The following is a 26,700-nucleotide window of genomic DNA, read 5'->3' as shown; positions in this document are numbered from 1 at the left end:
TTCATTCTGTTCAAATCCTCTTCACCAAAAGGTACTATAGCTTTATGAAACCCCTCGTTATGTTATCTTTTCATCCCTCCCCCCTCCCCTCATATATTGATGAGTGGTGTCCAGTTTTGTATTTTTCTACTATATGAGCTGTTTACAGGTGCAGTGTGGATATAGTTGCACCTCAACTATTACATGTACAGTTTCAGCGTACAGTGCAGAATCAAAGCTGTACTGCATAGAACGACAATAAAGTAAGGGGTAGCAAAGCACTACATCCACCCACGTTTCTGTGAAAAAACAAAGTTTTCTGCTGTATAAAAAAAAATGTATAAAAAATAGACTGTTCACTATTACACCTGAACATTTTGCCAGACTTTCTTATGTTATGGAAGGGGTTTCAAAACATAAGGTGTGGGGCCAGAAACGGCCCGGCAAAGACTGCAATCTGGTCAACTGAATAATTTTGAAAAATGTGAACAAGGGCATAAATATCTCCATTTTAATAGTGTTTTCACATGATTTAACAGCTTTGGCTACTAATAAAGACCTCCCCTACTGCCATCCATACTAAAGTAAATAAATAATAGATAAACATTGAAATGACAGAAACGTCCACCACAGGTGGTCCCTGCAAGAGAGAACTGTTCCAGACAAACATGTATACATCAACAGTACGGGGTAATGCTGAGGAAAAGAACTGCAGATGTGATGCACTCTCTTGGTGGACTCTAGAGGAAGACTATGACGGGGTGCCAAGAGAGGAAGTGTGGGACTGCATGAGGAAGTCAGGAATGGTAGAGAAGTGTATGAGAGTGATGGTCTAGAGCAGCGGTCCCCAACCCCCGGGCCTCGGACCGGTAACGGTCCGTGAGTCGTTTGGTACCGGCCGCGAGAGTTGAGGCTCAGGTGTGAAATGTATAGTTTTCAGGGTTTTTATCGGTTTTCAGCATTATTTTGTTATCGTTTTTATCGTTTACTCGGTTTTCCTGGGTCTTTTCACGTGTGTTATGAATAAATCTTCTTTTTTTCGGTACCGGTACTAGTTTTATTTTGTTGTATTTATCCGCAACACCTTAAAGGCCGGTCCATGAAAATATTGTCGGGCATAAACCGGTCCGTGGCGCAAAAAAGGTTGGGGACCGCTGGTCTAGAGCAGGGGTGGGCAACTCAGGCCTCGAGTGCCGATGTTCTGCAGGTTTTAGATGTGTCCTTGATACAACTCCAAGAATTGTGTGAGCTGCTTCCGTCTGTCACATGACCACAGCGTTCTACAGTCATTGGTTCTGCATAACACATATTCATTAAACGCTTTAAAAGCTTCGATTTCTGCTCAGTTAGCGGTCTTATTTCACTCGTTTTTAAACTCAAATATTTGGGGGTTGTAGCCGTCCTCTTTAATCTGAAGGGTAACGTTTGTTTATCCGGGACTCTCTATTTCGACTGCGCAGTCGCACTCAGGATGTTTGCCTTCGTCCTACATGTTGAAAAAACTACATTAACCGTCAACCGTGGTTTGTTAGGCGAAGTCACGTGGTACCACAGGCTACATACATAGCGTCTTTGGGCTGAGTAGGTGGGACACTGGCTGTTTCTGTTGAGGCATATTTGAGAAATGCATGCCGATTATGTGGAAATGGCTCGTGCTTGAATGGCCGGACAGAGACTCATCTGTGATGGAAGCTGCGCTCAATAACCGCTGAAAGTGTGGTGTCAACGTTAGCGCAGCAAGCTCGTCAGGATGCGAGTAAGTTCTCTTTGTGTGTGTTTGTTTTGTCACTCAGCGGTCTAGCATACGCCATATGTGCTACTTTAATAAGCTGTTTTGCATTTGAGACGTCTCTTTGCTGGTTAATGTGCGGCACTGACTCACTTAGTGTGAGGAAAACATGTCATGCACACTTCGGGGAACCCAGGGAATTGGTGTAAGCAGTACTTACTGGTTTCTGACACACTGCATCTAATAAAGCTAGTCAAAAAAATATGAAATGATCTGTTGTGAAACTACTACTACCGTCTGACCTGGCGTAAGTCTGGGAGATAACACATCTTAGTTTTTGAAAGATGAGTTAACTTTACTTTGAATCATGTTTATAGTTAAGCTAATGAGAAGGGACGCTTACTGAGACCCCTTTTTAAAAGTCTACTACAAAAACACTAAAACAACAGCGTCAGTGTTATGTAACCATATGATTAACTTTATACCTTGCTGTCAGTGTCATCCAAAGCTGGACATTATGTCACCTGTGCTGTTTTCTTTTTAAAGTGTCGATTTCTGAGAATAAATAAATTCGGGTCAGATCGGTTTAGGTATGCAAGTTGCAGATGTGGGAATTCATATGTAGGTGCTGCTGCTTTATGCACTTGGAATTTAAAATAAGCTCAATCATTGCTTTAGGGTCTTTAGTCCATTTATGCCAATAAAACCCGAGTGACTTTTGTTAACTATAGGTCCCCACTAAAACGAGTAGTATTATTGCAGTTGTGATATTTTTACCCTAAATAACCTTTGAATGAAAGTTATCGGTTAAACCTAAATAGTGAAAGCACATTTTGAGACTCGGAAATTGTTCTGTATTCGTATAAAAGTGCAGAATACAGTCATTTTGAGTGCTTGTAGTAGCAGCACTAATTACACCATTTTCAGTCCCAACTGTCACCTTGAAAGCAAACACCTGGTTTTTCCAAAGTGTATTTGAAAGATAAGCTCACAGTGCTTTCTGAGTCTACCCCCCAGTTGGATTGTTGACTCAAGCTGTCGGTATTTGATTTTTTTCCCTCGTTCTTTCATTGTGTCAAATACTTTGACTTTTTTATCACCTCTGCTGTCCTGTGCCATTTTAAATGGAAACTTTGGCCACCATGTATCTGTTTCACATTAAAAGAAGTTATAAAGACATAAATTTAATGTTTCTCACTGTGCAGCAAAGCCAGCTCTTCTTTTTTTTGCCTTTAAAATAATAACTACATTTATCACAAATTGGATGCTGCTTTTGTAGGTTAGTTCATTATTTATACGGAGTACAGTTCACTCAGTACCATAATTACTAAGATTTGAGTTAAAGGTGAGATCACTAAAAAGATAACAAGGGGAGCAGTCAGGTAGCTGATCAGACAGGTTTTAAACAAACCACGTGTGGTTAGGGCTTCAGAATGAAGGTGAATTCTGAAGTTAAAACCTAAACGAAATAATTTTGGGTTATTATTCATGTACAGACTGACTTCATAGTTCAGTTTTGGCTCTGATTATACACTGTTTCTCTGTGGAACTGCATTTTACCTCCAAAAGTCCTTAATTTGATAAAACATAAAGGAAGGAAAACTTGGATAGGGAGTCAAGTGGTGCTTGGGTTAGCTTGAACCTTGTGGGTGTTTGAGACCTTTCGGTGTGGAGTGAGGTTACTTCAGTTCGGTAGGGTATTTGACAGCCTGACTAGGGTGTCAGTGATGGATGGGTGGAACTCTGCTGGTTCTAGTTGTTGTGATAGACCACTACCATGTTGAGTAAAATGTTATAAATCACAATAATAAAGTCCAAACCTTTTGTAGATTAAGAGCCAATATAGGATTATCCTTTGACTGCTTTACTTGGTTTTCTGTAGCACAGTAGTTGTATATGGTATAAGAAGAGTCAACTTGGTTCTTTTCTTAGGCCTCCATTGTACCTGTCGCATTAGTCACTTAATCGAGAGGTGAACGACCAGCACCAGAGGATATGACATGACTTTTGTCGAATGTAACAGTAAGCATAATGGCCCCATTACATGATGTGATTGCCCAAATATCTGACCTCCAGGATGCCTGCCGTGCTTTGTCCTTTTTTTTGCGAATGTCACAACTAGACAGGAATGTACATGATGGAATTAATTAGGTTTGATCATCTAGTCAGTCTTAGTTATACATTGCCACTTCACAACAAGGGTAATCTCAAAGAGCTTTTATTTTAACGACAATTTTTGTGAGCTGGAACCCTGATGAGCAAGCGCTTGGGGATGGTGGGGAGGACAAGCCTCCTTTGTAACAAGAAGGGACCATCAGCAGAACAAGGCTCAAGGAGGGGAAGCCATTATTGCCACCATTACTCCAGGAAAGAGAAGAGGAAAAAGTAGAAAATAAAATCCTTCCCTCTATGCTTTGTCTTGTACTTCATATTGTGCTTTCTCCCTTGTTAGGTCCATATTCTAACAAGGGGTCATTACATTCGTCCACCAAGTTGTTTTGGGAAGAACTTTGAGGATGTTTGATTATCAGCACTGCACTTCTGAACTTGGTCATCTGGCCTGACTGTATAGTTGAAATTTTAGAAGTCCAGAAAATAAGGAGGATTAAGGCATCAATTGTTTTTACGTCACAGCCAGTGGCCACAATACCAAACAAAACAACTCTGGTTACTGTTGGACAGATGGACCTTTGTTCTTAAGCTTATTGATTTGGCCTCCGGATAAAGCAGATAATCCTCCTCTTTGCTGGGAGGAGTTCCAAGATGACCAGACTCATCTGCATAATTAAGTGTCCCCATTTACTTTTCATATCAGAAATTGCATTATCACACATGGCTTTAGGCTTAAATGCGCGGTTTTCTGTTGGGCATCAGTTTTCTATTACAGTTGGTTATACTTTACGCAAGATCACCAGCAAAGTCTAAAACTGGGAAAACTGGCTCCAGTGGATGGCTCAGATCGGTTCTTGTTTTCCACCTTTTAGTGAACCTTTCAGGTAGTTTCCCATTGACAATGGTGCCGCTTTCGTAATGACATTGTGAAGTGTTTATGGTCCCACATTGGTATCTGTTTGTGTAGGTCTTCGAATATGCAGAGGATATGAAAATGTACTTATGTGCAGTCCTCCAAAAAGCTGTATGTAGGTTGATTGTTCATTGGTTAGCTTAGGCAGAAAAGGGAGACTGTTCACAAAGAAAGAAGGCACAAATAATAACTGCAGTAGACTTTTTTTAAAAATTGCTTTAAACGATCAGTGACACACAACTACAATATGTAGATGACGAACTACAAAGCTTTGTGTAATTCTACATACAACTAATGTACAGCTATGCTGTGCACTTCAGTGTGACCATATTTAGAAAGGCTTTCGTGGTCTTCCTCTCAATAGTTGAAGGCTTTCCTAAAGTTGAGTGAGGTACTCCATTCAGTGCTTTGCTTGATAATCTAAATTCATAAAAACGTTTATGAGGAAGATGAAGCAATAAGAGGGAGAGAGGCAGAAAGAGAGAGATATGGAGTCACAGAGAAAGAAGCCAAACGGTGGTTTGGGGGCATGAGGGGCCAAAGAAAGATTTTTTTGAGAGAAATATCGTATGTCTTAACAGTTTGTCATTGGAGGATTTCAGAGTGCCCTGAGATAAAGTGGTAAACAACGATCCAAGACCATCTAAGGCGAGAATTTTTAGGTCGGTGTGTATGACACTGGAAGCCAGTGTAGCTCTGTTACATTTGGAACTTTATAATTTCCAGACTTTATAACTAGCAGATCTCAGCTAGGCTGATGCCTAACTGAGATCTGCTAGTTTGCAGCTGGTGAGAGGCAGTCATGCCAAGACAGGTGTTGAATTATCGGGGATAGAGCTGGGCTGCTGAGCAAGCAAGAGCCACAGACCGTGCATTCCTCTGTCAGCCCATATCCACAGCAGCAAGGCTGAACAAAGTGTGCCTTTGTGGAGCAGTATGTCCTCTAATTGTCGGACAAAATCATGTGTGTATATACAGCATATTTGTGCAAAGTAGTATAAATTAAATTCTTTGTTTTTCACTCTGTAATCAGAAATATTTTGAGTACTATTGTACGGACTGTTCTTGGAACATTGGACAACACTGCATTCAGTATAAATGTTGGCCCTAAAATCCACTTTACCAGTGAACAACACCTAATACTCTTCTCATTTTTCTTTAGATGACTTTTGGGGTTTCGAGCAGTGTGACGCTGCTGTTTGACTTCTGGGATGTGCACAGCCCTGCAGGTAAGCTGCAGCGTATTAAAGTCTTGCGAAAAAGCCTTAGAACCAGTTCATCTGGATTTAAAAATTGTGTGGTGCAATTCAAATACTTATTTCTGATGACGGTGGAGTGTTTCTGTAATATTGCTGACATTACTATACAAACTTGATCTACCATGTTCATGAACTGAAGCTTGAATAAACCTGTTCAAACTTGTTTTTAACAGGTTTGTTTGCTTCAGATTTATCTTTTTATTGTCAAGTGTTTCTTTTTTTTTCTTTCTTTTTTCCTTTTTTAAACTTGTAGCAGGAACCAAAAATGTATTAATTGAAGTTAGTTTTTAAACAGCTTTGAAAGACTGTGCACCAACCCCTTTCTACATTTGTCCAAATATGCCAGCCTTGAAGTGGATCTGGATTAGATTTAATTACATTAAGGAGATGTTTAAGGGGTTAGAATTAGTTGTTAAAGTGAAAAATAAATTTTTAATACTAAAATATTACGGTTGTAGAGGAGTTGCCAGAACAGATACCCCTCGTGTATCCCAGGGGAAGCAGGGAAAATGTTCTCAAGCTATATGTAGAGAAATTTTATTGTTTTCTCAATGCTTCCAGTCCTCTGTATTTTTCATGAACCTGCTTTTGGCTGGAGCTTCGCATTAAGTGAACAGATGTTGGTGTCAATCTAGTCTAAATCTGAAAGTAGCAAAACTAATGATGTATTATTCAAAGGAACCTATTGAATAATAGGTTCCAGTATGTGAGTATTAATAACATGAAATCTAAACTTAGAAAAGTAACTCGTGGAGTTCCGCAAAGATCTGTTTTGGGACCCAAGTTATTTTTACTTGATATAAATGATATTTGTACAGCCAGTGATACTTTAAAATATGTGGTGTTTGCTGATGATACAAACTTATTTTGCTCTGGAAAGGACATAAAGAAATTACTGAGAACGGTGGAAACAGAACTCATGAAGTTAAATAGATGGTTTGTATTTAATAAACTATCATTGAATGAAAGTAAAACAAGATTTATGTTATTTGGAGGTAGTAAAAGTAATATTAAAGTAAAACTGACTTTAAATAATGTTGAAATTGAAAGAGTATATGAGACAAAATTTTTAGGAGTAATTATTGATGATAAACTTTGTTGGAAGCCCCACATAGAACATGTGAAACGGAAATTATCCAAGTCTATTTCTATTCTTTATAAAACAAGAGATTTTTTTGAATAAGAACTGCCTTTATTTATTGTATACTTCCCTTTGTTTGCCTTATGTGACCTATTGTGCAGAAATTTGGGGGAACACATACAAAACATATTTGGATTCAATTTTTAAATTGCAAAAAAGAGCTATTAGAATAATAAATAAAGTTGGATATAGGGAGTCCACCAACCAGTTTTTTGTAGGATCATCTATGTTAAAATTCATTCTAAAACTTTAGAAATGATATATCGAGTGATGAAAAATGTTCCAATTTGTGTTTTAAGTATGTTTCAACTAAGAGATGGAAAATATGATTTGAGGGGGTCTTATAAGTTTGAAATACCTAAAGTGAGAACCAATGTTAAGTATAGATGTGTGTCAGTTTTGGGAGTGAAATTATGGAATGGACTTAATGATGAACTGAAGATGTGTTTTTCTTTGTCATTTTTCAGGAAGAATTTAAAAATTTGTATCATTCAAGGTTACGGAAATTTGGTTTGCTGAATAACTTTGTGTTGATTTAATTTCTTGATTTATCATTGATTTCTTTTCAAACTGTTATATAACTTATTTATCAATGCTATTTATTTTCTTGGTTAAGGATTTGATTATTCCTATGGGGTAAAGGATAGGACAATTATAAGCCACAAGCCTTCAGCCTATTCCATTTTCGGTTACTGTATGATTGAGTACTTTTATGTAAAATGATAATCTGTGTTGTTGTTGTTGTTGTTGACCGAAATAAATTTCACTTCATCATCATCATCATCATCATCATCATCATCATCATCATCATATTGCATAAAAGTACTTTTTAATAGTGACTTTTTTGTGAGTTAACATTTTGTATTTTTGTACCTACAGGGATGGTGGTGTCAGTGCTGGTGGTCTTGCTTCTGACTGTCTTTTACGAGGTGCTTAAAGTGTGGAGATTGTGGCTGGGGAATCCCTCCAAGCTGACCCAGCCTCAGTCTCCATATGACGCCCCATCATCTTCCCACTGCGATAGCATCTCTGTCCTGGACAGCAGCCCCTCTGAATCCTCACTGACCCCTATAGCATCAGTCGTTACACCTCAAAGTACCAGGAACAGGTAAGCAAGTCATTTCTAGTAACTTTTTTTTTTTATCATGGATCGTACTGTGAAATGCAAATCACTGAATAAAATTCAGAAATGCATCTATTTGAACTGTATGGTTGTGGCATGGTGGTAACCTCCATAGCATGGTGACACCCTTTTTTGTTGGTGTATCCTAGATTGCAACTATTACTATTTTTTTGGGCGGTATTAAACAAAAATGTGTGGCAAACTGAGACCATCAAATATTGGCAGACTGAATGTCGAGACCTGAACGATGTATTTGACTTATTAGTTTATTTATAAATAGCCCTCTCCCTCTTCTTTTCATCAGCTGGTTGTTGCACATCATACAGACGGTCCTCCACATGCTGCAGGTGTCTCTGGCCTACATGCTGATGCTGTGCGTCATGTCCTATAACACCTGGATATTCCTCGGGGTCATCACGGGGTCGGTCCTCGGTTATTTTATCTCATTTCCTCTCTTAGGTCGGATGTGATGGCACAGACATTTAATATAGTGAAATAAAGAAAAAGATTTACTTTTTACCATCCGAGGATCTCGAAGGATGGAAAAATTGGTGGAGAATGAACCACGTGACACTAAACTTTGCCTAAACCTCATCTGGATATAGAAACTGAAAATGATTTTTAAGCTTCCAGAAAACAGGAAATGCTACATTTTAACATTTGTCCCTAATTAACAAATAACTCATTTCTGTTAAAGGTACATAATATTAAGAAAATACTCAGTTTTTCAGTCCTAGTATTAGTTCTGCTTCACTTTTAAGTCAGCAGACTGTGTGAGTAATACCTGTGGGAAAAATGATTTTTTTTTTTTTTAATCTCCAGGAAAAGTAGGAGTGTTGTTCAATTCTGCTTTTTTTTTTTTTTTTTTTTTTATTATTATTATTATTATTATTATTATTATTATTATTAATTTTTTTTTTTTTAATTATCTTGAAAATCTAAACAATTGATTTAGAAAGAAGAAATGCACTGGAATCACCCACAGCATGATAACACAAAACCCAGAGATGGGAAGTCTGCACAGATTGTGGTGTGTTAGGAAGCTATGTTGTTGTTGTTTTGTTTAGGGTTTTTTTTTTTTTTGACAGGCTTTTATTCATACTGCACCTTTTTTTTTTTTTTTGTTTCATTTGCTGTCAAATGATTCAAGATGGAACTTGATATTTGATTGTCAAGTGTTTTGGACTAAAATCTTAAAGCTGACTTGCAGCTAAATCAGACATTTACAGTCACGGGTCATGAGACAGAATTGCATTGCGCTGGAGTCCGTATGAGGAACTGATACATGCGATTCTCGCTTGTAAAACCTTGTGAAAGGTCATCTTGGTTTGTTATTATTCATGGTCATGTGGTTCTGTAGCAATTGTTTAACCACAATCAGAAAAGCAAAGTGCCTTGAAGCTGACAGTTGAGACGTTTCAGAAGTTCCTATCTTTTGGTAATATTTTTTTTTTTTTTTTTAACTGATTAAAAAAATCACTGACGCTAAAGGCTTATACAGATTTGTTCAACTGCTTTATTTACTGTTGCATATCAATAAGATTTTTTTCTGGCGATGGCTTCTTTTTTTGTCTTTGAAAAAAAGAATAAAGAGAAAAAGAATGAAGCCGATAAAGTGTTTTGTGCTTTGTTTGTTTTTTTATTCATCCATTTCGATACATATTTTAAGTAAACGTAAGTACAACAAACAGGAAAAAAAGTGTTTACACCTGAATGTTATAATCCACACAGGTTTTATAATAAATAAAAACAAGGTAGCCCTCCATTGGAAATAATGAATCTGGGTCCTGACTAGATAAAATGGTTACATTAATATTAAATTAACTGCTCAGGATTTAATGGAAAAATACGACTTGGTCAGTGTCTCACACACAGAAAAGGGCTAAATATGGACATTCTGTAATACATGGACTATCAACCCAATATTTAATCATTTCTTACCATAGTTAAAAACCCATTTTTCTAATTGCTTTTGCCTCCTTCTGCCCTGTTTTCCCTTTTTTCAAAGGGAATCGATGGTCTAAAGACAGAAGGTGTTGTCTTTTCGAAAAGTAATGATTGACAATGTGTAAGTTCTGTTGCTCTTATGAATTAAAAAAAAAAAAAAAATGTTATTGGGTGTTAAAATGTAAATCGCACACAGGTCTAACCTTGAGTCTTTCAGTTAGTACATAGCAGGTCTGATCAGGGCAGAATCAGGCAAAAACATTAAATTCAACAACATTCATACTGTTGTGCACATACAGAGCTTCAATTTCCCCCCTTTAGTACCAAATTAACAAGTTCTTTTCATACAACCACTCATAGAAACTATAAACAAATTATACCCCCCTAAAATAAACGGTTATCTGTAGGGTTGCCAAACAGACTGGAATTAAAACCTATTATCTGTTGTCACATAAAACACAAGCTAAATTTACAGCTTGAGATCACTACAGCAGTGTGTATGATGTTAGATGGATGATTTTAAATAAAAGATGTAATATTTGATGCAAGTGATATAATCTAGAATCACTAGAAGCCAAGTTTTCCTTCTAATAATCAAGCGGGCTTCCTCCAGAGCTGTTGATGGTTCTTCAAGAAGCTTTATTTTTTAAATGTTTAAAAAAAACAAAAAACCTTTGTTTTAAAGTTACTGTAGATGTATTTAACATTCCCTGCCTGTTTGTACTGAAATGCATTGAAACATAAAGGCCATAAAGTAAACAAATTGCACGCTTGTAAAGTAACATTTTACAAAAAAATAGATAAATACAGATCAGGATGAAGAAGAAAGTATTGCTGTAGCACCCCCTGCTGACCAGATAGAGGCTAAGAACATTAGGCAAGGCTCCGATTACCTGCAGTAAAGTGTAAGTTGTAATTACAAGAGCATTTAATGTTACAGATATTCAAATTATTTCCTGCTATTACAAAAAAACAACAAAAAAAACTTGGATTGGATATGACTTTACTGACACATGCAGAATATGAAGAAAGTCTACACTCACCAATCACCAAATATACGTGTCAAAAAACTGGAGGACTGGGTTCCGGAGTGTGCAATATCAACAGCAACAAAGAAAAGGCATATTTAACCCCTTAAATACAATCCATATTCATTCAGCTTCTCAATATTTATGCATGCTGCCATTCGTCTCTGCAGGTTTCTCCAGTTTATTCGGAGGAATGTCTTCTTATGATAAAACAACCTCCACTTCTACAGGGTCGACTATCTTTTCCTCTCCATTCAGACCATTTGTGATTGGCTGAGGCTCGCTGTCAACTGGTCCCTCGCTGGTGGGTGACTGGAAGCCGCTGTCCTCACGTGAGCTGGAGTCTGTAACCAGTGGTGGGGAGGACTCATTATCTGATTCGGCTGCAGAGATCTCTGTAATCTGTTCACTTTCATCTTCCTGCACTGCTATCTCTAGCTCCTCGATGGCATTCTGAATGGCTGCTTCCTCCTTATCAACTTCCTGCTTCTTGCTCGCTACCAGCTGCTGGAGGATTGCTTGTGGGGACGTCTTCTCTCGCAGAGACCCCTTTGGAACGGTCTCCACCACAGTGGTGACGTGAGTCACGTCCTCCTCGACCCCATCCTCCACGGTGATGCTGCCAGTGGTTGCCTCTGTTTTGTTGGTGACTTCACTCTGCTCCTCCTTGGACACTGGCACCACCACCTCAACCACCGGATTAATCAAGTCCCTGATTTCATTCACGCTATCAGGAGACTTGGGGCCGAGGTCCTCTGCTTTTCCCAACTGGTCCTCCTCATTCTCCTCCTCTTTGCTCTCAGCATCCTCCTCAGGGATCAGCTCCACCCCTGGGACCTCCAAGCAGGACTCATAGGGCAGAGGCACCCCGTCCAGCTGTATCATTGACACCACCTGCTTGCGTCTTCTCCCAAAACCCCTTCCTTCATCTGCACTGCTGACAGAGCCCTCCGGCTCATCACCGCCAAATTTGGTGGCCCAGTCCACCTGGGGGTTTTCCCCAAGCAGGTGCAGGTTGGGGTCGCTGTTGGTCAGAATGATGCTGTCCCTGTAGAGGTTATGCCTCCTCTGCACAGCTGCCTCCTTTACAGCTGGACACGGGGGGAAAAAAGGTAAGGCATGTTATTACTGCAGCTATCCATTGATGCCATCATCATGAAAACTGTTTCTAAATCTTGATCCTGGCCCTTACCCATCATTATGTCTTTGGAGACAGACTGCAGCACCACTTCCTCAAACATATTTTCTATCAACAGAAAACGCGAGAAGTCCTCAAAGATTAGCTCCTTGAAACGAGGCAGCTCCTAAGGAAACAGAATTCAAATAAGATCAGGATGTCGTTTCTAGCACCAATCCTTTTAGTTGGTCAGCAGGTGAGGCTGAAATCATAACTCTCAAAAATGCTCTTTAAATGCATCCTCAACTCTTTTTTTTTTTTCCCTCATAAAGACCACATTTACGTGCTCCCTGTACCCTTAATGACGAGTTAGTATTTTATCAGTAAAGACATCTTTTGATGACCATTGCAGCAGTTTTTGGGATACTCCAAATGTTTGCAGAAGAGGAGATCCCCCTCTCTAACTTCTAATAGACAGTCATTTTGTTCTCTGGGCAGGGCTGAAATATGACTGAAAACTGCTCGGCTCACAAAAAAGCTTCAAGCATTACTCATGGCAAAAATTCCTTTTAGAAACACGTCTGCCTACTGGGCAGCCATTTAACTATGCTACCTCTTTTTCCACCGACGTGATTCAGTGATTGTCGCTAGTTCTGGTGCCAGTTCAAAACCTGTTCTTTAAGTGATTTATGAGAACTAGTCTTCTAGTTTGGAAACTGAACGCTATTGTGAGACAAAAATCAGGATGGATTAATCACTGAATTTCTTTTGGTAGTCATGGGACTGGTTCTAGATTAGACACAAGCATCATATTGATGAAGTAAATAGGATGGGGAAACAGGATGACAACAGGTTTTTTTATTTTTGTTTTTTTTCCCTATGAGTCTATATTTATGCCTTTTTTCCTCAAATGTACATTTGCTGCTTTGGTGATTCATAGGTACTAAATTTTCTACTTTTGCAACCCACTCACATATTGTATGCCGCTTGTGTTTTATTATTTACAGTTTTTATCCTATAAATCCCATAAATTATATGTAATTATATGTAATTATATGTAAGGAAAAGTTTGTAAGACAGTTCATTCACTTTTATTTCAAGTGTTACTCACAGGTGAGCAGGATGGCGCGAGCTGCTGCAGCATGTAGGGGATGATGATCTGCAGCAGAGCCTCCCTGAAGAACTTCTTGCGCACCGTGCTGCTGTCATAGTCATATTTCTGACAGGAAAAACCAGAAACACAAACATAGCTTAAGGACACGAATTACCTTTAGCGATTCAGACCTTTCAACACTTATTCTGTGCTGCTGTAAAATCCACTCCTCTTTAGACAGTCATCAAATTAACCTGCTTTGAGTTCATTTGAACTTTGATCGACTCAAACATCATTAGCACAAACAGGTTTTTCCTGGAATATCTAATCTGAAAACTGTGAGCAATATAAGAATCATTTAAAAATATATATATGTTTATTTGACCGTCTCCTCTTTTGATCTTTCCATGTGTTCGTGTTTTACCTTGAGAACTCTGTCCTGGCATCTCTGGGTGATCTTGCACATGTCACTGTCTCCCTGGGCCTCTAAGGACTGGTTAAGCAGCTGTTCAAATGTGTACACTGCATTGTCCATTTGCTGTCAAAATGAAATCATTATAAAAAGGTTAGGTGTGCCACAACTCAGATTCAAATTGCATATTCTTTTTTTGGCCAGCAGGTGGCGGTAGACAATTCAGCAGAGGTAGTGTGGATGCTGCTGTATTATAGCTTACTGAGGAGCAGGGAGTGTTGTCAGAGATCCTGACAGGAGTGTGTGATTAAAACTAATATTTCCCATCATATTACAGAGGAGGGTTGTTGCATCTTACCTCCCTCATAAGGATCTGAGCCCTGCTGATGAACACAGATGGACTGGAGACGTCGAACCTCTGCTGCAGTCCCTCCAGGTTGAGCTCTTCCACCTTCTCGTAGCAGCTCTGCATTTTCACTGGATGGAAGGCAAGCATTGACAGCCTTTCCATGTTCTGAAAGAAAGAGAGAGAAGAGCAATGTGGTGAGTGCAACTGACCCAAGGAGGGAAAGTTAACAACAACTTGGCTGACTTCTGATTTAGGATAACGCAGGTTGGACATGCCTTTTCAGGCACTAACCTCTCCCATTTTTTCTTTGCCCCCTCCGTTGAGTGAGTTCTTGCTTATCTCCACCATCTCCCTGAAGAAAACATCCCTGACCTCGGCAAAACCTCGGCTGGTGGGGTCCATCAGCGCCTCCAAAATGGAGTTGATGTAGGGCTGGATGTTGGTCCGCAGGATCTGCTCTGCTTTTGGCAGCACTAGAGCTGCACAACAGAAGCAATAGATGAAGGATGGAAGAAGGGGGAAAAAGTAGTTAGTTACTGAAGCTTGTAAACAAGCGACGCATGCTGATGACAAGAAAAACAAAGGTGTGGCACCGACTTCAAATGAGCTGTGCTAGGAAGTCACAACAATATCAGAGATATTATTTGGTCGTTGAAATGGTTGGTATGCATGTGGTGACATTTAAGTAAACACACTAATGCTGCTTCCATGGAAGGGCCATACCTTTTGTTTTTATGGTTTTCTACCCAGTGTAACGCAATGCAACTGCAGATGCTAAAAAATATAAATATAAAAATAGATCATAGCTACAGTTACACCTGATGAAGCCATGCATAAGCCTCACATCCCTTACATAACCCTTTGTTATTTTGCTCAGTTGATTTACAAAGTCAGAAATGGCCTTTGCAGTGCTGGTGAAGGAATGCAGTTCCTCCACTCAGTGGGAGCTCAGTGGGAAATGGTACACACGAAGGAAACAACCAGCCTGCGCCAAAGATCGGGTACTCTGCTGCTTTAGAGCTCAGCACGCCAAACAATATGTGAGTTACAGTGGGCAAAACAGGCTGTGACAACAATGTGCAAACGCCAGAAGAAGTGGAAAATGCCTGCTAAGGAGGGAGGTTTAGTTACAGAGTTACAGGACCTGTTACTAAATGTCCAAAAAGGGTTTTCAGAATTTTGAGCATGCGGTGATCAGACTAATCACTCCTCTCTGCCAAAACCGCTGATTCAGAGAATCCACAGTTACATGTCACAGAGTCAAATAGTGGGCGAACAATAGAGCACACATATGTGATCGAGGGGGTTATGTGTCAAGTCACAGCGAGTACCGAGTGAACCATTTTCAACAGCATCCTGCATACACATGAGTGAGGATGTAAACTGAGGCAGTGTACAGAAATCTAGCTGGGGTACTTTTTATGTCTGTGACAGCTGAAACTGGAATATCTTCCTGCTGATACCTCGGATCTTGCTGCTGACATGTTCTTTAGACGTGATGATCTGGTCCATATCGGTTCGCAGCCTGGCGTCTAGTGGGCCTCTCTGGGCCTCGCAGGCTTCAACCAGAGCTTCGTACTGCCCGGTGGTCTGAGTCAACACCTGCTTGTACACAGCATCCGATATCTGGAGGAGTTCAAGAGCATAAATGGTTTGCACTGGTTGACTTGTGTTTTTTACAAGTTTACTGTACAGATTGACAGAAACTCACCAGCATCCAGTTCTTCTGCCTCTGCTGCATCTTCCCCTTCAGGCGAGGGACGATCATGTTTCTTATGTCAGGGTGGAGGGTCTCCATCACCAGATTAGCCAAAATCTGCGCGCGCACACAACATGTAGAATAAATGCTTTTAGATTTATAATTAGATTGACTTGCAAAAATTTCATACTATGAGTTATGAAATCATCTGCCTGTCCAGTTACTATATGCTGACCAGCTAAAGAAAAACAAAAAATAGAGCCTAAAAATAAGCTCCTCTTTCCTGTATGGCATGAACACAGTGGGACACTGGGAGGCAGGAAGGCTGCTTTTACTGGCACTGCCCTCACAACTGACAAACACTCACGAAGCTCAGATCCTCCATGATGCTTTAACTAAGCTAAACTAAATATTTGGTGATGGCTATGTTGCTGGGTAATGAACAGCCAGACAAAAGCAGCATAGATTTTCCACGCAGCGGGCTTTACAAATAACAGATATGTTGTAGCCCGAAATCCAGCAGCGTTTTTTTTTTCTGTAGTATATTTGATCTATTGATTGCTGATATGTTATCCTTCACTGTATAACTTGACTTTAAATGGCCATAAAAGCCAACCCTATTCAACCTCAAACAGGCTCACTGATATCAAGATTAAAATGAAAGAAGTTATCCTCTTAATACAGCAAGCATTAATGGAAAGTAAAGGTCTTTGCTTTTTCTGTCGCAATAACGATTCAAACTGTTAACTGTTATTTCAACTGCTGTTCTGTCTGCGTCTTTGGTTAAAATGTGGGATAAAAATGCAGTCACATATAAAGTGCGACACCAGGTCAGATATAGCCCAAATTTCATAAACCAGAGCGAGATGAGGCAGTCAGAGTCAAAATTACAAGTACAAGCTACATTTAAACCAAACATTTGATGTTATTTGGGGTGTTATTCCATGTTTGTCTCTATATTTACTGTAGTTGGATGTTTTTAAAGGGATACTGCCAAAACTAGCACTAGCACACTGCCAGAGAAATATTTGAAATACAGTACAAATAAAAACCCTCATAGCTAGCCTAGACATATACCTGCAATTAGTTACCATGGTAACTCTGGTCCTTTTGTGAAAGGCCTTGAATTTAAACCACTAAAGCCCTGCCCCTCTGATTTGATCCTTCATGCTAATCTGCTGTTGCTAACGTAGCATTTCATTGAGGAGTTAGTCCACCAGCAATATGAGTATATTGCTGGAGGCCTGTTCTGTGGGAGAACTGGTTTGATGTTCTGGCTGTATCACCAGTGAAGTTTGAACGACACCTGGAGGGTTTTTTTTAGGCTCTCTGTGCCTCCATGAGTTCAACAAGGTCAGTAAATGTTTGCTTGCAAACTGTATTCATTGCCTCTGTTTGCGTTTGTAGGCCTGGAAGTAAACCATAAAGCTAACAGCACACACCAATAATAACAATGACAATGGCTCAGTTATGGTCATCTTATATTTCCCCAGTGAGCCTGTTTCATGCTTTATGGCTTGTTGATGGTTCTCTGTTAATGCCGCTTCCAGCTACCTGTGTGCTGCATTCACTGCTTGTTGTTTTCACACAGCTACTGGGATTGTTTGAATATAATGAGTGTTGGGGCAGATTTTGCCCCCCCCCCCCCCCCCCCAGGCATTTCCTACTGGCTTCTTAAGTAGAAGTTAATGTTTTTAAGTTGCTTTAGAAAATTCAAACAGCCCGTTTAGCATCACCGTGCATGGCTTTTATTAGTGGAAGGTTAATCTTAACCACAGAAGTACTGGTGAGTGTTTGCTTCATATTTTCCCTTATAATAAATGTAAAAAGCCAAGCTATATAATAGGAATCAGAAAAATGATTGACTACATCTCAGTAAATACCCTGGAGACATAACCCTGCCATCTGTTTCAATTAAGAAAACATTTGAACCCATACAAAGGATTCCTTTGTATTACCCATGGTGCTCCATCTCTACTTGGAAATTAGGCCTGAAAACATTGAACTTTACATAATGGAACAACGAGGAAATTTTACCTGGAGGCACTGACTGTGTTAAAAGTTTTTTTCACAATTATTTTACGGTTGGTTTTTGTAGCAAAGGATAAAAGTGGTTGCATAAACTGGCTGTAATTCCCTATAGATGTTTATCCAAAGTATTTGTAGCATTACGTGCATGAGCCTTAATGCCAGCGTCTCTGTTAGACTGAAATAAAAGGAACCTTTGGCCCCTTAACAGTAGAAAAGCCCAACCTACATCTATATCACAGTGTCCATGTGGCATGGAGTAAACACTGTAATGTTCAGGAAAACTAAATATTAAACTGACATTCAGACTGAAAGTGTTTATAGCTAAAAGGTGGCTGCCATAAACACAGGGCTGTACTCGGCTCTGGCAAAGACTGAGACTAGGTCCTTGTAATTGCTGGTATGTGGGTTGAGGTGTTTTTGGCCTCTTTGAAGGATTTGTGTAGGTGCATTCTTGCTCTCTGATGCTAGGAGAGGGTGTGTGTTTCATTCGTCATCGTGGCCTCTCAACAGCTTCACCTATAGCTCTGACCTGCACTCTGAGCTACTCGCAGAGAAAGATTAATTGCTCCTGAAAATGTCTTTTAACCATAACCTGCAGCAGTCTTGTTATTTTGAGTTAGTGTCAGAGCAGCGGCACAGAAAGAAATTAAGGTGTGGCCCCAGAAAACTGTTCCCTGACAGAATCTGCGAGCAGAGTTAAACTTCCTGAAATGAGGCGCTTATCATTCATTCTTTGTGCCCCGGCTGGAGTTTTTTCACATGTGTTTATGTTAATTTAACATCCACAAGCAACGTCAGCCACTGGTAAAGGGTTTAGATACCCAGGTTGTGGCATTATGTAGTGTACAAAAAGTTTATGATTACGGGTCAGCATTTTCAGCAGTTAGTTTCTGTGTTGCCTGACTTGACAAAAGCCATTTTAACAGAAATGATTTAAAAAATAAACCCCACTCATCGAAACACCTGATTTTTTGGGGCCAAATAAAACTGTGGGATAATGTCTGACTTGGACAAGTCAGCCAGGTATATTGACTGCTGCCCAACTGCATTTTGTGACTCATTCAGCATTTTTAATCTATTTAAGAGAAGGATGCCCACGATCCACTTACTAGTGATTAAGCAGTTAGCCTCAGGCCTAAATATTTTCCCTACTGCTAGTTACTTTTGTGCCAGTCTTCCACATCCTCTCCAAAAACAGTCTTATAGGCTTCTTGGACTGCCAGTAGTCCTTGTTCTGTTTCCCAGCACATTAACCAGTTCTGTGTGTTGAAGGTTCTGGTCAGAGTGGTACCGCAGCTCAAAGTGACTCTCCAGAGCAGAACAAGGACTTTAGTCTATCTGCTCACACTATTTACTGTCACAAAGTATATAAAATATCTATAACTCATTGTAGGTGCTGTGGAAATGTGTGGTATTGCGATTTATTTGTGATTAACCTGTGGTGGTGTTCCACACATCATATCCCAGGTCCCGTATTGTCCTCGGGCTTGTCTGTGGAGTCTCACAGCGTCGGTGAATGCTGGCGTCTTAACAGTGCAGTTCTCCGGCAGACCTGTCGGGGGCAGGGAAGAAATGGGCAAAAGTTGAGAAACAAGATATCATCCTTTCTCTATTCATGAGAATACTCAGCAGACTGAAAAGTGTCTTAGTAATTGGGTGCTGGATGATGTCTTTGTAGTGCAGAATAAAGGGTGTGGTGCTGCTTTATCGCAACAGTTTCTGCAACACCAACAAAAACCGTTTCCATCACATCTGAGTCACTCTGTGGGACAGTCTGGGAGTCTAATTTTGGTCAGTGGTATATTCAGTCACAGTTCCTGGAGTGTGTCATCTCTCAAAACAGGAAGTAGCTGGTTTGTTGAAGGACAGATTCATATGGTTGCTATGGTTACAGCCCCTTGCAGTTGACAGGACAATAGAAACGGCTCAGAAAGCACTCGGCCACATGCGTGCATTTTTTAGGAAGTTTGTTCTTATCTTGTAGCTGGTGTGATGAAAATACACCCGGAGCTGAAGTCAAGCGCGGCTTCTCTTACTTATTGTCAAGGTCGGAGCATAAAAGGACTGAGTGCGGAAAGTCATGCATCCCACACAACAGTATAAACAGGTGTGTGGAATAAAACATCCCTGTAATTAGCAGCTTGTTATTCAGAGCAGTTCCCCCTTTCAATAAAAGTGACCAATGTTTCAGTTGTGTTTTCTCTGTTGCCAACAAGAAAGAAGCAGTCCTTTGTAATTAAGGAAGTGATTTACAGTTTGTTTGTTTTTCCAAGTAGGCTTTCATTAAAATTACATATTGTAAATTTCTGTCTTTAAAAATACATTCAAAATGTCACAGAATGTTTCATTAAAACAGAATGTGAAGAACCAACTGCTGTTACTTTGTCAAAAACACCTATGTTGACAAGATATCGGCTAAAGTTGTGCTACAGCTTGGCTCTACTTTCAAGCATCACCACTTTGTACTACAACATGGTGCAGAAAATCAATGTGGCCTTTAGCCCAAACACAACTTTTATTTCCAGAATATCCAAAGGCTGCTGTCTGCTGCTTCTGCATCATCAGTGGAGCCAAGGTGTGGTGGGTTAAGCTGACCCCATTCCTGCAAGGTAGTGTTTCCTGACTCAGAACATGTAAACACTTTTACTTGATTGAGCCAAGATTGGAAAAAAATACATTTAAAAAAAGTATAATTTGTTCTTTTTTTATGTTTTAGTTTTAAATATTTAAACATGATCAAAGTCTGGTACTATTATTTATGACAAAATCAACTAGTATTTATCACATTATTTGAAATAGATATACTGCAGTTATATAGAATTTTCTAATAAAATGATCAACCCTAAATGCTCCATGACTTTTTAAAAACTATGCATGAACTAACTGTATAAAATATCTAAATATCTGTGTTGATATTTTAGTTTTTTCACCTTTTGTAACAAAGAAACTAAAAAAACTTTATAAAAAATATATATTGGATTTTAAAGTCTATCAGGTTTCATCACATTCATTGTTAAGTCTGCACAAACTTGGTGGTGTACATTAAAGGCCATGTTGTATGCTGACACCAGTGTTCAGCTTAAGAGAAAGATCAGCTGAATAAACATTATTTTAGTAGAAAAAAAAATACAAGAATTTCCTCATGTTTACATGCTGACCTTTGTGCCAGTAGAATTTATACCAATAATGTTTATGATTGCAGGTTGTGCCAACTCAGCCATTACAACCATTAATATATTAAAAATCAGGTGACGTCTTAACTGTATTACTTTGTAACATTGTCAAGACCCGTCTGTGTACTCGAGCCTGTCAAAACATCTTTCCCAGTGTTTATTCCTGCTGTTTCCGTGACGCTGACTTGTCTTGAAGTGTCAGTAATGAGGTAACCGAAGTAGCAAAGTGTCCTGTTCTACAAATGGATGAATGGTTTGTTAGCCCGAGCATTCCTGAGTAGTGAACTGCTGTCTGTGAAGTCTACAGTGCACAAGGCCCACCATCCCCATGTGAGTGTTTCTTCTGTGGCTGACTCAGACGAGGTTGACAAAGACAGGAAGTTACCAAGAAGGAGTGAGGAGGGGGAGGGGCAGAGCCAGACAGGAAGCATTCAGCGAACAAATTCTGATGAAAAGCTGAGGGCCGGGGTCGCTGGTTTGTTTGGGCACATGTTTTAATGAGAAGTCATTGGGCACTGAAGCTAGAAGCACAATGGTGGCACTAAGTTAAGATGGCTGCGATGCTGACAGGTGGTAAGCCGTCATTAGGATGTGAAATGCAATGAAACGCTGTTTTATGGTTTACCAGACAGGTGATAACTGTCGCTGTGTGGAAAAATACAATTTCTGCTGTTTTCAAGAAAGTGGTTGATTCAATGATAAACAAAAGGTTTATTTTAACTGGACAGAATAACCTCGGATGTAAAGTAATTGCCATTGAGCAGTAGGACACATGTTAGGCTGGCGTTTCAGCTATAATTGAACAGCCTCCACTCGCCTTCGTTACACTCACAACCCACTGACCCCAAAAGACCTTCAACATCAACATAACAGTGTCGTCATTCATTTATAAGAACAGATTAAAATCCTTCTCACAGTGTCCATAAAAAGACCATTTGGATGGCCTTGACTCCAGCAACTCAGTCGCTTCCAGCTGCTGAGCGAATAACTTTGGGAGAGAGATGGGCTACTAGAATACTGATCTTCAAAGTCAGTCAGACTAAGCTGGTAAATATGGGAGGTGTTATTTCATCTGAATGCAGCATAGGTCTCAAGTTAGAGCAACTGATAGATGATTTAGTTTTGTAACTGTATCCAGAAATATTGACTAAACAGAAGTAGCAGTCATCATAGTGATTAAGTGACTCCCTCTGAAACCCAAGCTCCTCCTCTTTTTCCGTAGTTGATGCTTGGAAGTTTTCAACACTCGCCCGACAAACTCAATGATGTATGTGCCCGTCGCTTGTCTTGTCACAATTTCATACCAAAATAATACAAATATTCCTTTCTCACAAAATCAGTAAAGTTTTGTTGTTGTTTAGATGTGAAAAAGCAAAATATATCTGGATCATGTTTACAATTGCAAAAAATATGATGTGATAGAGCAAAATGGATATTTTTCAAATAGACAACCCTAAATTAGTAAAAAAAAAGAATGCTAGATTTTATACAGCAACTGTAATCATACCCATAAAATGTTAATGTAGCGATAATAACTAGCCACTTGGCCTTTTAAAGCTCAGTGATTAGCCACTGAGAGGGCCCAGGGTTTGATGAAATGTGGGGCCCTTCTGTGTGGACTTCATGTACATGTGTGGGTTTTTCCCCACGAGCTCCAGTTTTTCCCATTGTTAAAAACAGACTAGGGTCATTCTGCTCATCTGATCCCAGGCCAAGCTCGTAGCAGTAATTTTTAATGTCAAACATTTTCACATCACGGTTAAATGAAGGTAATTAACAACAAATGGCGTTCATGATCCAGAGATGAAGTAGGGTCCTTTTTTTCTTTCACATTTCAGTTTTTCTTCTACAGCCAGCATGCTGTTGAAAGATAAAGCTGCATTCCCTTCTGGGTGATGGTTAGATAAGCGCGCACAGGTGTTTATTATGCTGCACCTGATATTTAACTGTCCCCTAGTTCAGCTTAGAGCAACTCTTCTAAAGTATAAGACACACAACTTGTGGTTACTCGGTCATCAACCGGGTGACATCATACCCGCTGCCTTGGGCTTTTTTCTTTTTTTTTTTTTTAAGGTACATGTGTGTTTTGTTTAAATCCAGAGTAACAAACTACCAAAAGAATGACTGACAAAGCTATGATTGCTTTAACTTTGCCAAAAGTGTTTATGTATTGCGTCGAAGAGATATTAGCTGAGGTTGAACTGGGCTGTACTTTTGTGTAATACTGATCTGTACCACCAGATGGTGTAGTGAGTCAAGGTAACCTTTATTTAACCAGCATATTCCGATCTACAACTATGCCCTGGCCAAAGACCAAGCCCCTTGAGGAAATGGGGGTAGCTCAAAGAAATGGCAGTTAAATAGCAGCACACAGCTGAGAACATCTCAACCCACCCATGTGTGAAATGCTGCCCCTGCTGGTGAAAGTTTTACCTAAATTCTGTAGGTGGTAAATGCAAAATGTACCTCATTAATTATGTTTAAAAACTTGCCCCAGTGTTCACTTATATGAGACGCGTTGTCACAATATTGGTAGAAACCAATAATAAAATGGCTCCCTCACTGGGACATTGGAGAAGCTACATCTCAATACAGTCCCTAATGTTACTGTATCACAGATCATTAGATATTTCAGTACATCCTACACACAGTCTTATCTGCCCTACCTCATAGCAAGAAATCTGAAATATGTCTGAGTCATGATGTCGTTATTTTTAGATCATTCAATGAGCTCATGCGAATGTGAGGCATCTGTCATCAGTCTGTCCTTCCAGAATTCACAAAAGCCACCACTCCTCAAGAGCAATGGTAAGGTTTTAGTAAAATTACATTCATTTGTTCTGGGCATGACTGACTGCGAACCTCCTTGACTTCTCAGTGATTCTAATTTCAAACTATTTGAATTTGTTTGTAAAGCCAACTGATGGCAACAAAACTTGTAACATTCTTTCTGTTCTTCACACATTACAGGAAATTAAACTGCACATGAACTGCGATAGATCATGAACTGGGTGAGCTAATGCATCCCTGACGTTCTGGTCAACTCCTCTTAGCCTGCTAACAGTAATGAGAACGCACCCCATTCAGGATGAGCAGCTAAACAAATGTGTACCAGATGAAGTTAAAGAATAGATGGCAGGTTTTTTGCCCCCTTAAGTATTATTCTTAATATTTAAAGGCATGCACTGGGACCACATCACCAGTGTGATTTGCTTGAAAAGTAAATCTGCTGTATTCCCAGTTTGTTGCCCTTTTAAAGAGAAATGTCCTGTTGGTGCCAAGAGAAAGAAGAAATATTTCTGGACAATCTGCCAGGCCAGTAAACCGCTACACATTCGCCATGTCTGAACCAAGCTAGATCAAGGAGTAGATTAGAGTTTCTCTGCACTGTGTGTCTGTGTGTGTATGTGTACTGTGTATAAATAGCACATGTGGCAGCACTTACCACGCTCTTTTTATTTAAGGCATTTCCCCTCCCTGCCTTTCTCACCATGCTCTGGTTGACGGGACTGTAGCAGAAGCCAGGAGTTGAGTTCCCAGGCCTTCATCTTGACAAATGTGTCTCTCTTTTTATTTATTCGACAAGTCAAAGATGATCTGAGACTTCATCTTCAGACCACCTGGCTTCAGAATAAAGAGGTTTTCCAACATTTCCTTTCTTTCTTTGAGTCAAAGTGCTGCTGCTGCTGCTTCCACTGACATGCATGAGTAGGATTTCCCCATATGGTGCAGACCCGTGGAACCAGCCAAACCCACAGTACAGTAAACACTCGCTGAAACATACCATCAGCTGCAGACTTCACAACCATGACTGAATAGGTCCTAACATGCCATTTTAAACTCCTGAGGCCAGCAGCAGTGAATGCAGGAGGCCTTGCGTTTGTTCATTTTGCATGTTGGCACAGCATGATGTACGGTAACAGTGCCATGTAATCCATTATGCCTCTATTTTGAACTACATTGCATGCAGAGAAGCGCGATGCTCTTCTACTTTAACTTCTATTTTAGTTATAAACCTGGATTTATTGTTCTGAATTTTCCCATTGTAGGTCTGTTCTTGTTCAGTTAATTAGTCTGTGGTCTGTGGAACAGAGCAGAGGATGGTTGACTGGTTTTGGAGGCTGTGGGTGTGGAGAGTTGGCCACGATTGATGGTTCTCTAGCGGGAAGCTTGAAGCAGGCTTTGACTATATGACTGTGATTCCCTGTAGCATGGACAGCTTTCTGCAGGTCAAACAGCAACAAAACTAAACCAATTTGGGGATGAAATAATAATTTGAATTATCAGGAAATATCTTGATTTGCATTAAAATCATTGAGATGCAAAAAAAATGTAAAATTATAAACTGAGACCAATGGTGATGAGGTCAAAGTGCTTTTAGTTGCTTCTAACTAGTGTAGTAAAAATAAAATTGTGGATTTACATAGTCTACCAGGTCCACTTTCAGTCATTACCACATTTTACTCTCTATGAGGATAACTACAGTGGAGTGGGGGCAGGGACAGTTCTTTCCTGAAACTCGAGGACCCAGACTGTGGTTGCACACTACATTTGAGTGCATGACATGACACCTTAAAGTGGACCTCTCATGCTCATTTCCATCCCTGTATTTTTATTCTCATACTCTTTTGAAGTAAATATTGAATTGACCCTTTCCTCACTTTTCTACACCCTGACTTCCTGTCCTTTCTTCCTTATCACAGATTTCTTTTTGTATTCCTTTATCACTTAACTGAAATGTTGGCTTGGATTCCTTTCCAGAAAAGCTCAAACTCTCACATTTAAGTGTGTCTTTAAAATAAATCTTTAAGTCCTGAGGTTTTAGTTTTATGCAGTTTAACCGGATGTCAGTGATGGCACCAAATTTCAACCTCATCTTATTGGCTGCCCCTCATACACTGAAGGTTTAAACAACAGCTAGGTGGCAATGCCACAGTGTGCCTTAGTTCCATGTTTAGCATCAGCCTCCACCATCGTTAAAAGTACAGATGTATGACAGAAAATCAGGAACATAATTACATGGTATGGGTCCCGTTTAACTTTGGAACTCTGTGATTTAAAATGAATGAACTGACAACGTGCCTGAAAGCATGCCTAGCTGCTGATTTCTTATAGTGATAGCTCAATTATAAGGGTGAATTGCCACATCCCATCTCGGTAGCAGAACTGGTGTGTAAAATGTGTCAAAGTGACTGGTGTGTAGTCACTTTAACATGTTCAGACCAGCTTTTGGTTTCATCCATGCACACATTACATCACTAGCCTCTCTGACACAGTGAGAACATCCAGCTGCTGTAGGTCCATCTCTCAGCAGCATAGTAGTATACAGGGAGTGCAGAATTATTAGGCAAATGAGTATTTTGTCCACATCATCCTCTTCATGCTTGTTGTCTTACTCCAAGCTGTATAGGCTCAAAAGCCTACTACCAATTAAGCATATTAGGTGATGTGCATCTCTGTAATGAGAAGGGGTGTGGTCTAATGACATCAACACCCTATATCAGGTGTGCATAATTATTAGGCAACTTCCTTTCCTTTGGCAAAATGGGTCAAAAGAAGGACTTGACAGGCTCAGAAAAGTCAAAAATAGTGAGA

At 39.7% G+C, this 26,700-nt stretch overlaps 2 protein-coding genes and 1 long non-coding RNA gene across 3 annotated transcripts in view; 2 read left to right on the top strand and 1 right to left on the bottom strand.

Annotated features, from left to right (window-relative positions):
• Positions 1 to 1,396: 1,396 nt before the first annotated feature.
• Positions 1,397 to 9,492, top strand: slc31a2 (solute carrier family 31 member 2). The gene is made up of 4 exons (XM_084934736.1): positions 1,397 to 1,735; positions 5,896 to 5,962; positions 8,013 to 8,241; positions 8,561 to 9,492. Exons 1-4 carry the CDS (start codon positions 1,730 to 1,732, stop codon positions 8,724 to 8,726), a joined length of 468 nt encoding a protein of 155 aa, XP_084790862.1. The 5' UTR covers positions 1,397 to 1,729; the 3' UTR covers positions 8,727 to 9,492.
• Positions 9,493 to 9,869: 377 nt separating this feature from the next.
• niban2a (niban apoptosis regulator 2a) overlaps positions 9,870 to 26,700 on the bottom strand; it is a 30,943-nt gene continuing 14,112 nt past the window's right edge. The window contains exons 6-14 of the mRNA XM_084934731.1: positions 19,369 to 19,484; positions 15,914 to 16,018; positions 15,666 to 15,828; positions 14,494 to 14,681; positions 14,212 to 14,367; positions 13,866 to 13,979; positions 13,460 to 13,567; positions 12,424 to 12,535; positions 9,870 to 12,322 (exon numbers count right to left, since the gene is read on the bottom strand). Of these exons, the coding sequence (XP_084790857.1) occupies positions 11,433 to 12,322; positions 12,424 to 12,535; positions 13,460 to 13,567; positions 13,866 to 13,979; positions 14,212 to 14,367; positions 14,494 to 14,681; positions 15,666 to 15,828; positions 15,914 to 16,018; positions 19,369 to 19,484 (1,952 nt within the window). The 3' untranslated portion in view covers positions 9,870 to 11,432. The remainder of the gene's footprint in view (positions 12,323 to 12,423; positions 12,536 to 13,459; positions 13,568 to 13,865; positions 13,980 to 14,211; positions 14,368 to 14,493; positions 14,682 to 15,665; positions 15,829 to 15,913; positions 16,019 to 19,368; positions 19,485 to 26,700) is intronic.
• On the top strand, positions 20,345 to 24,736 carry LOC146383469 (uncharacterized). The gene is made up of 4 exons (XR_014800756.1): positions 20,345 to 20,541; positions 23,824 to 23,913; positions 24,076 to 24,116; positions 24,570 to 24,736. It is a non-coding gene; the product is annotated as an uncharacterized LOC146383469 (long non-coding RNA).

This window comes from Perissodus microlepis, chromosome 7 (genome assembly GCF_051167445.1).
Source record: "Perissodus microlepis isolate ML-2025 ecotype Zambia chromosome 7, ASM5116744v1, whole genome shotgun sequence".
Classification (NCBI taxonomy): domain Eukaryota; kingdom Metazoa; phylum Chordata; class Actinopteri; order Cichliformes; family Cichlidae; genus Perissodus; species Perissodus microlepis.
Note: the sequence above shows the minus strand (reverse complement) of the source record. Positions and strands in the feature narration are given on the sequence as shown.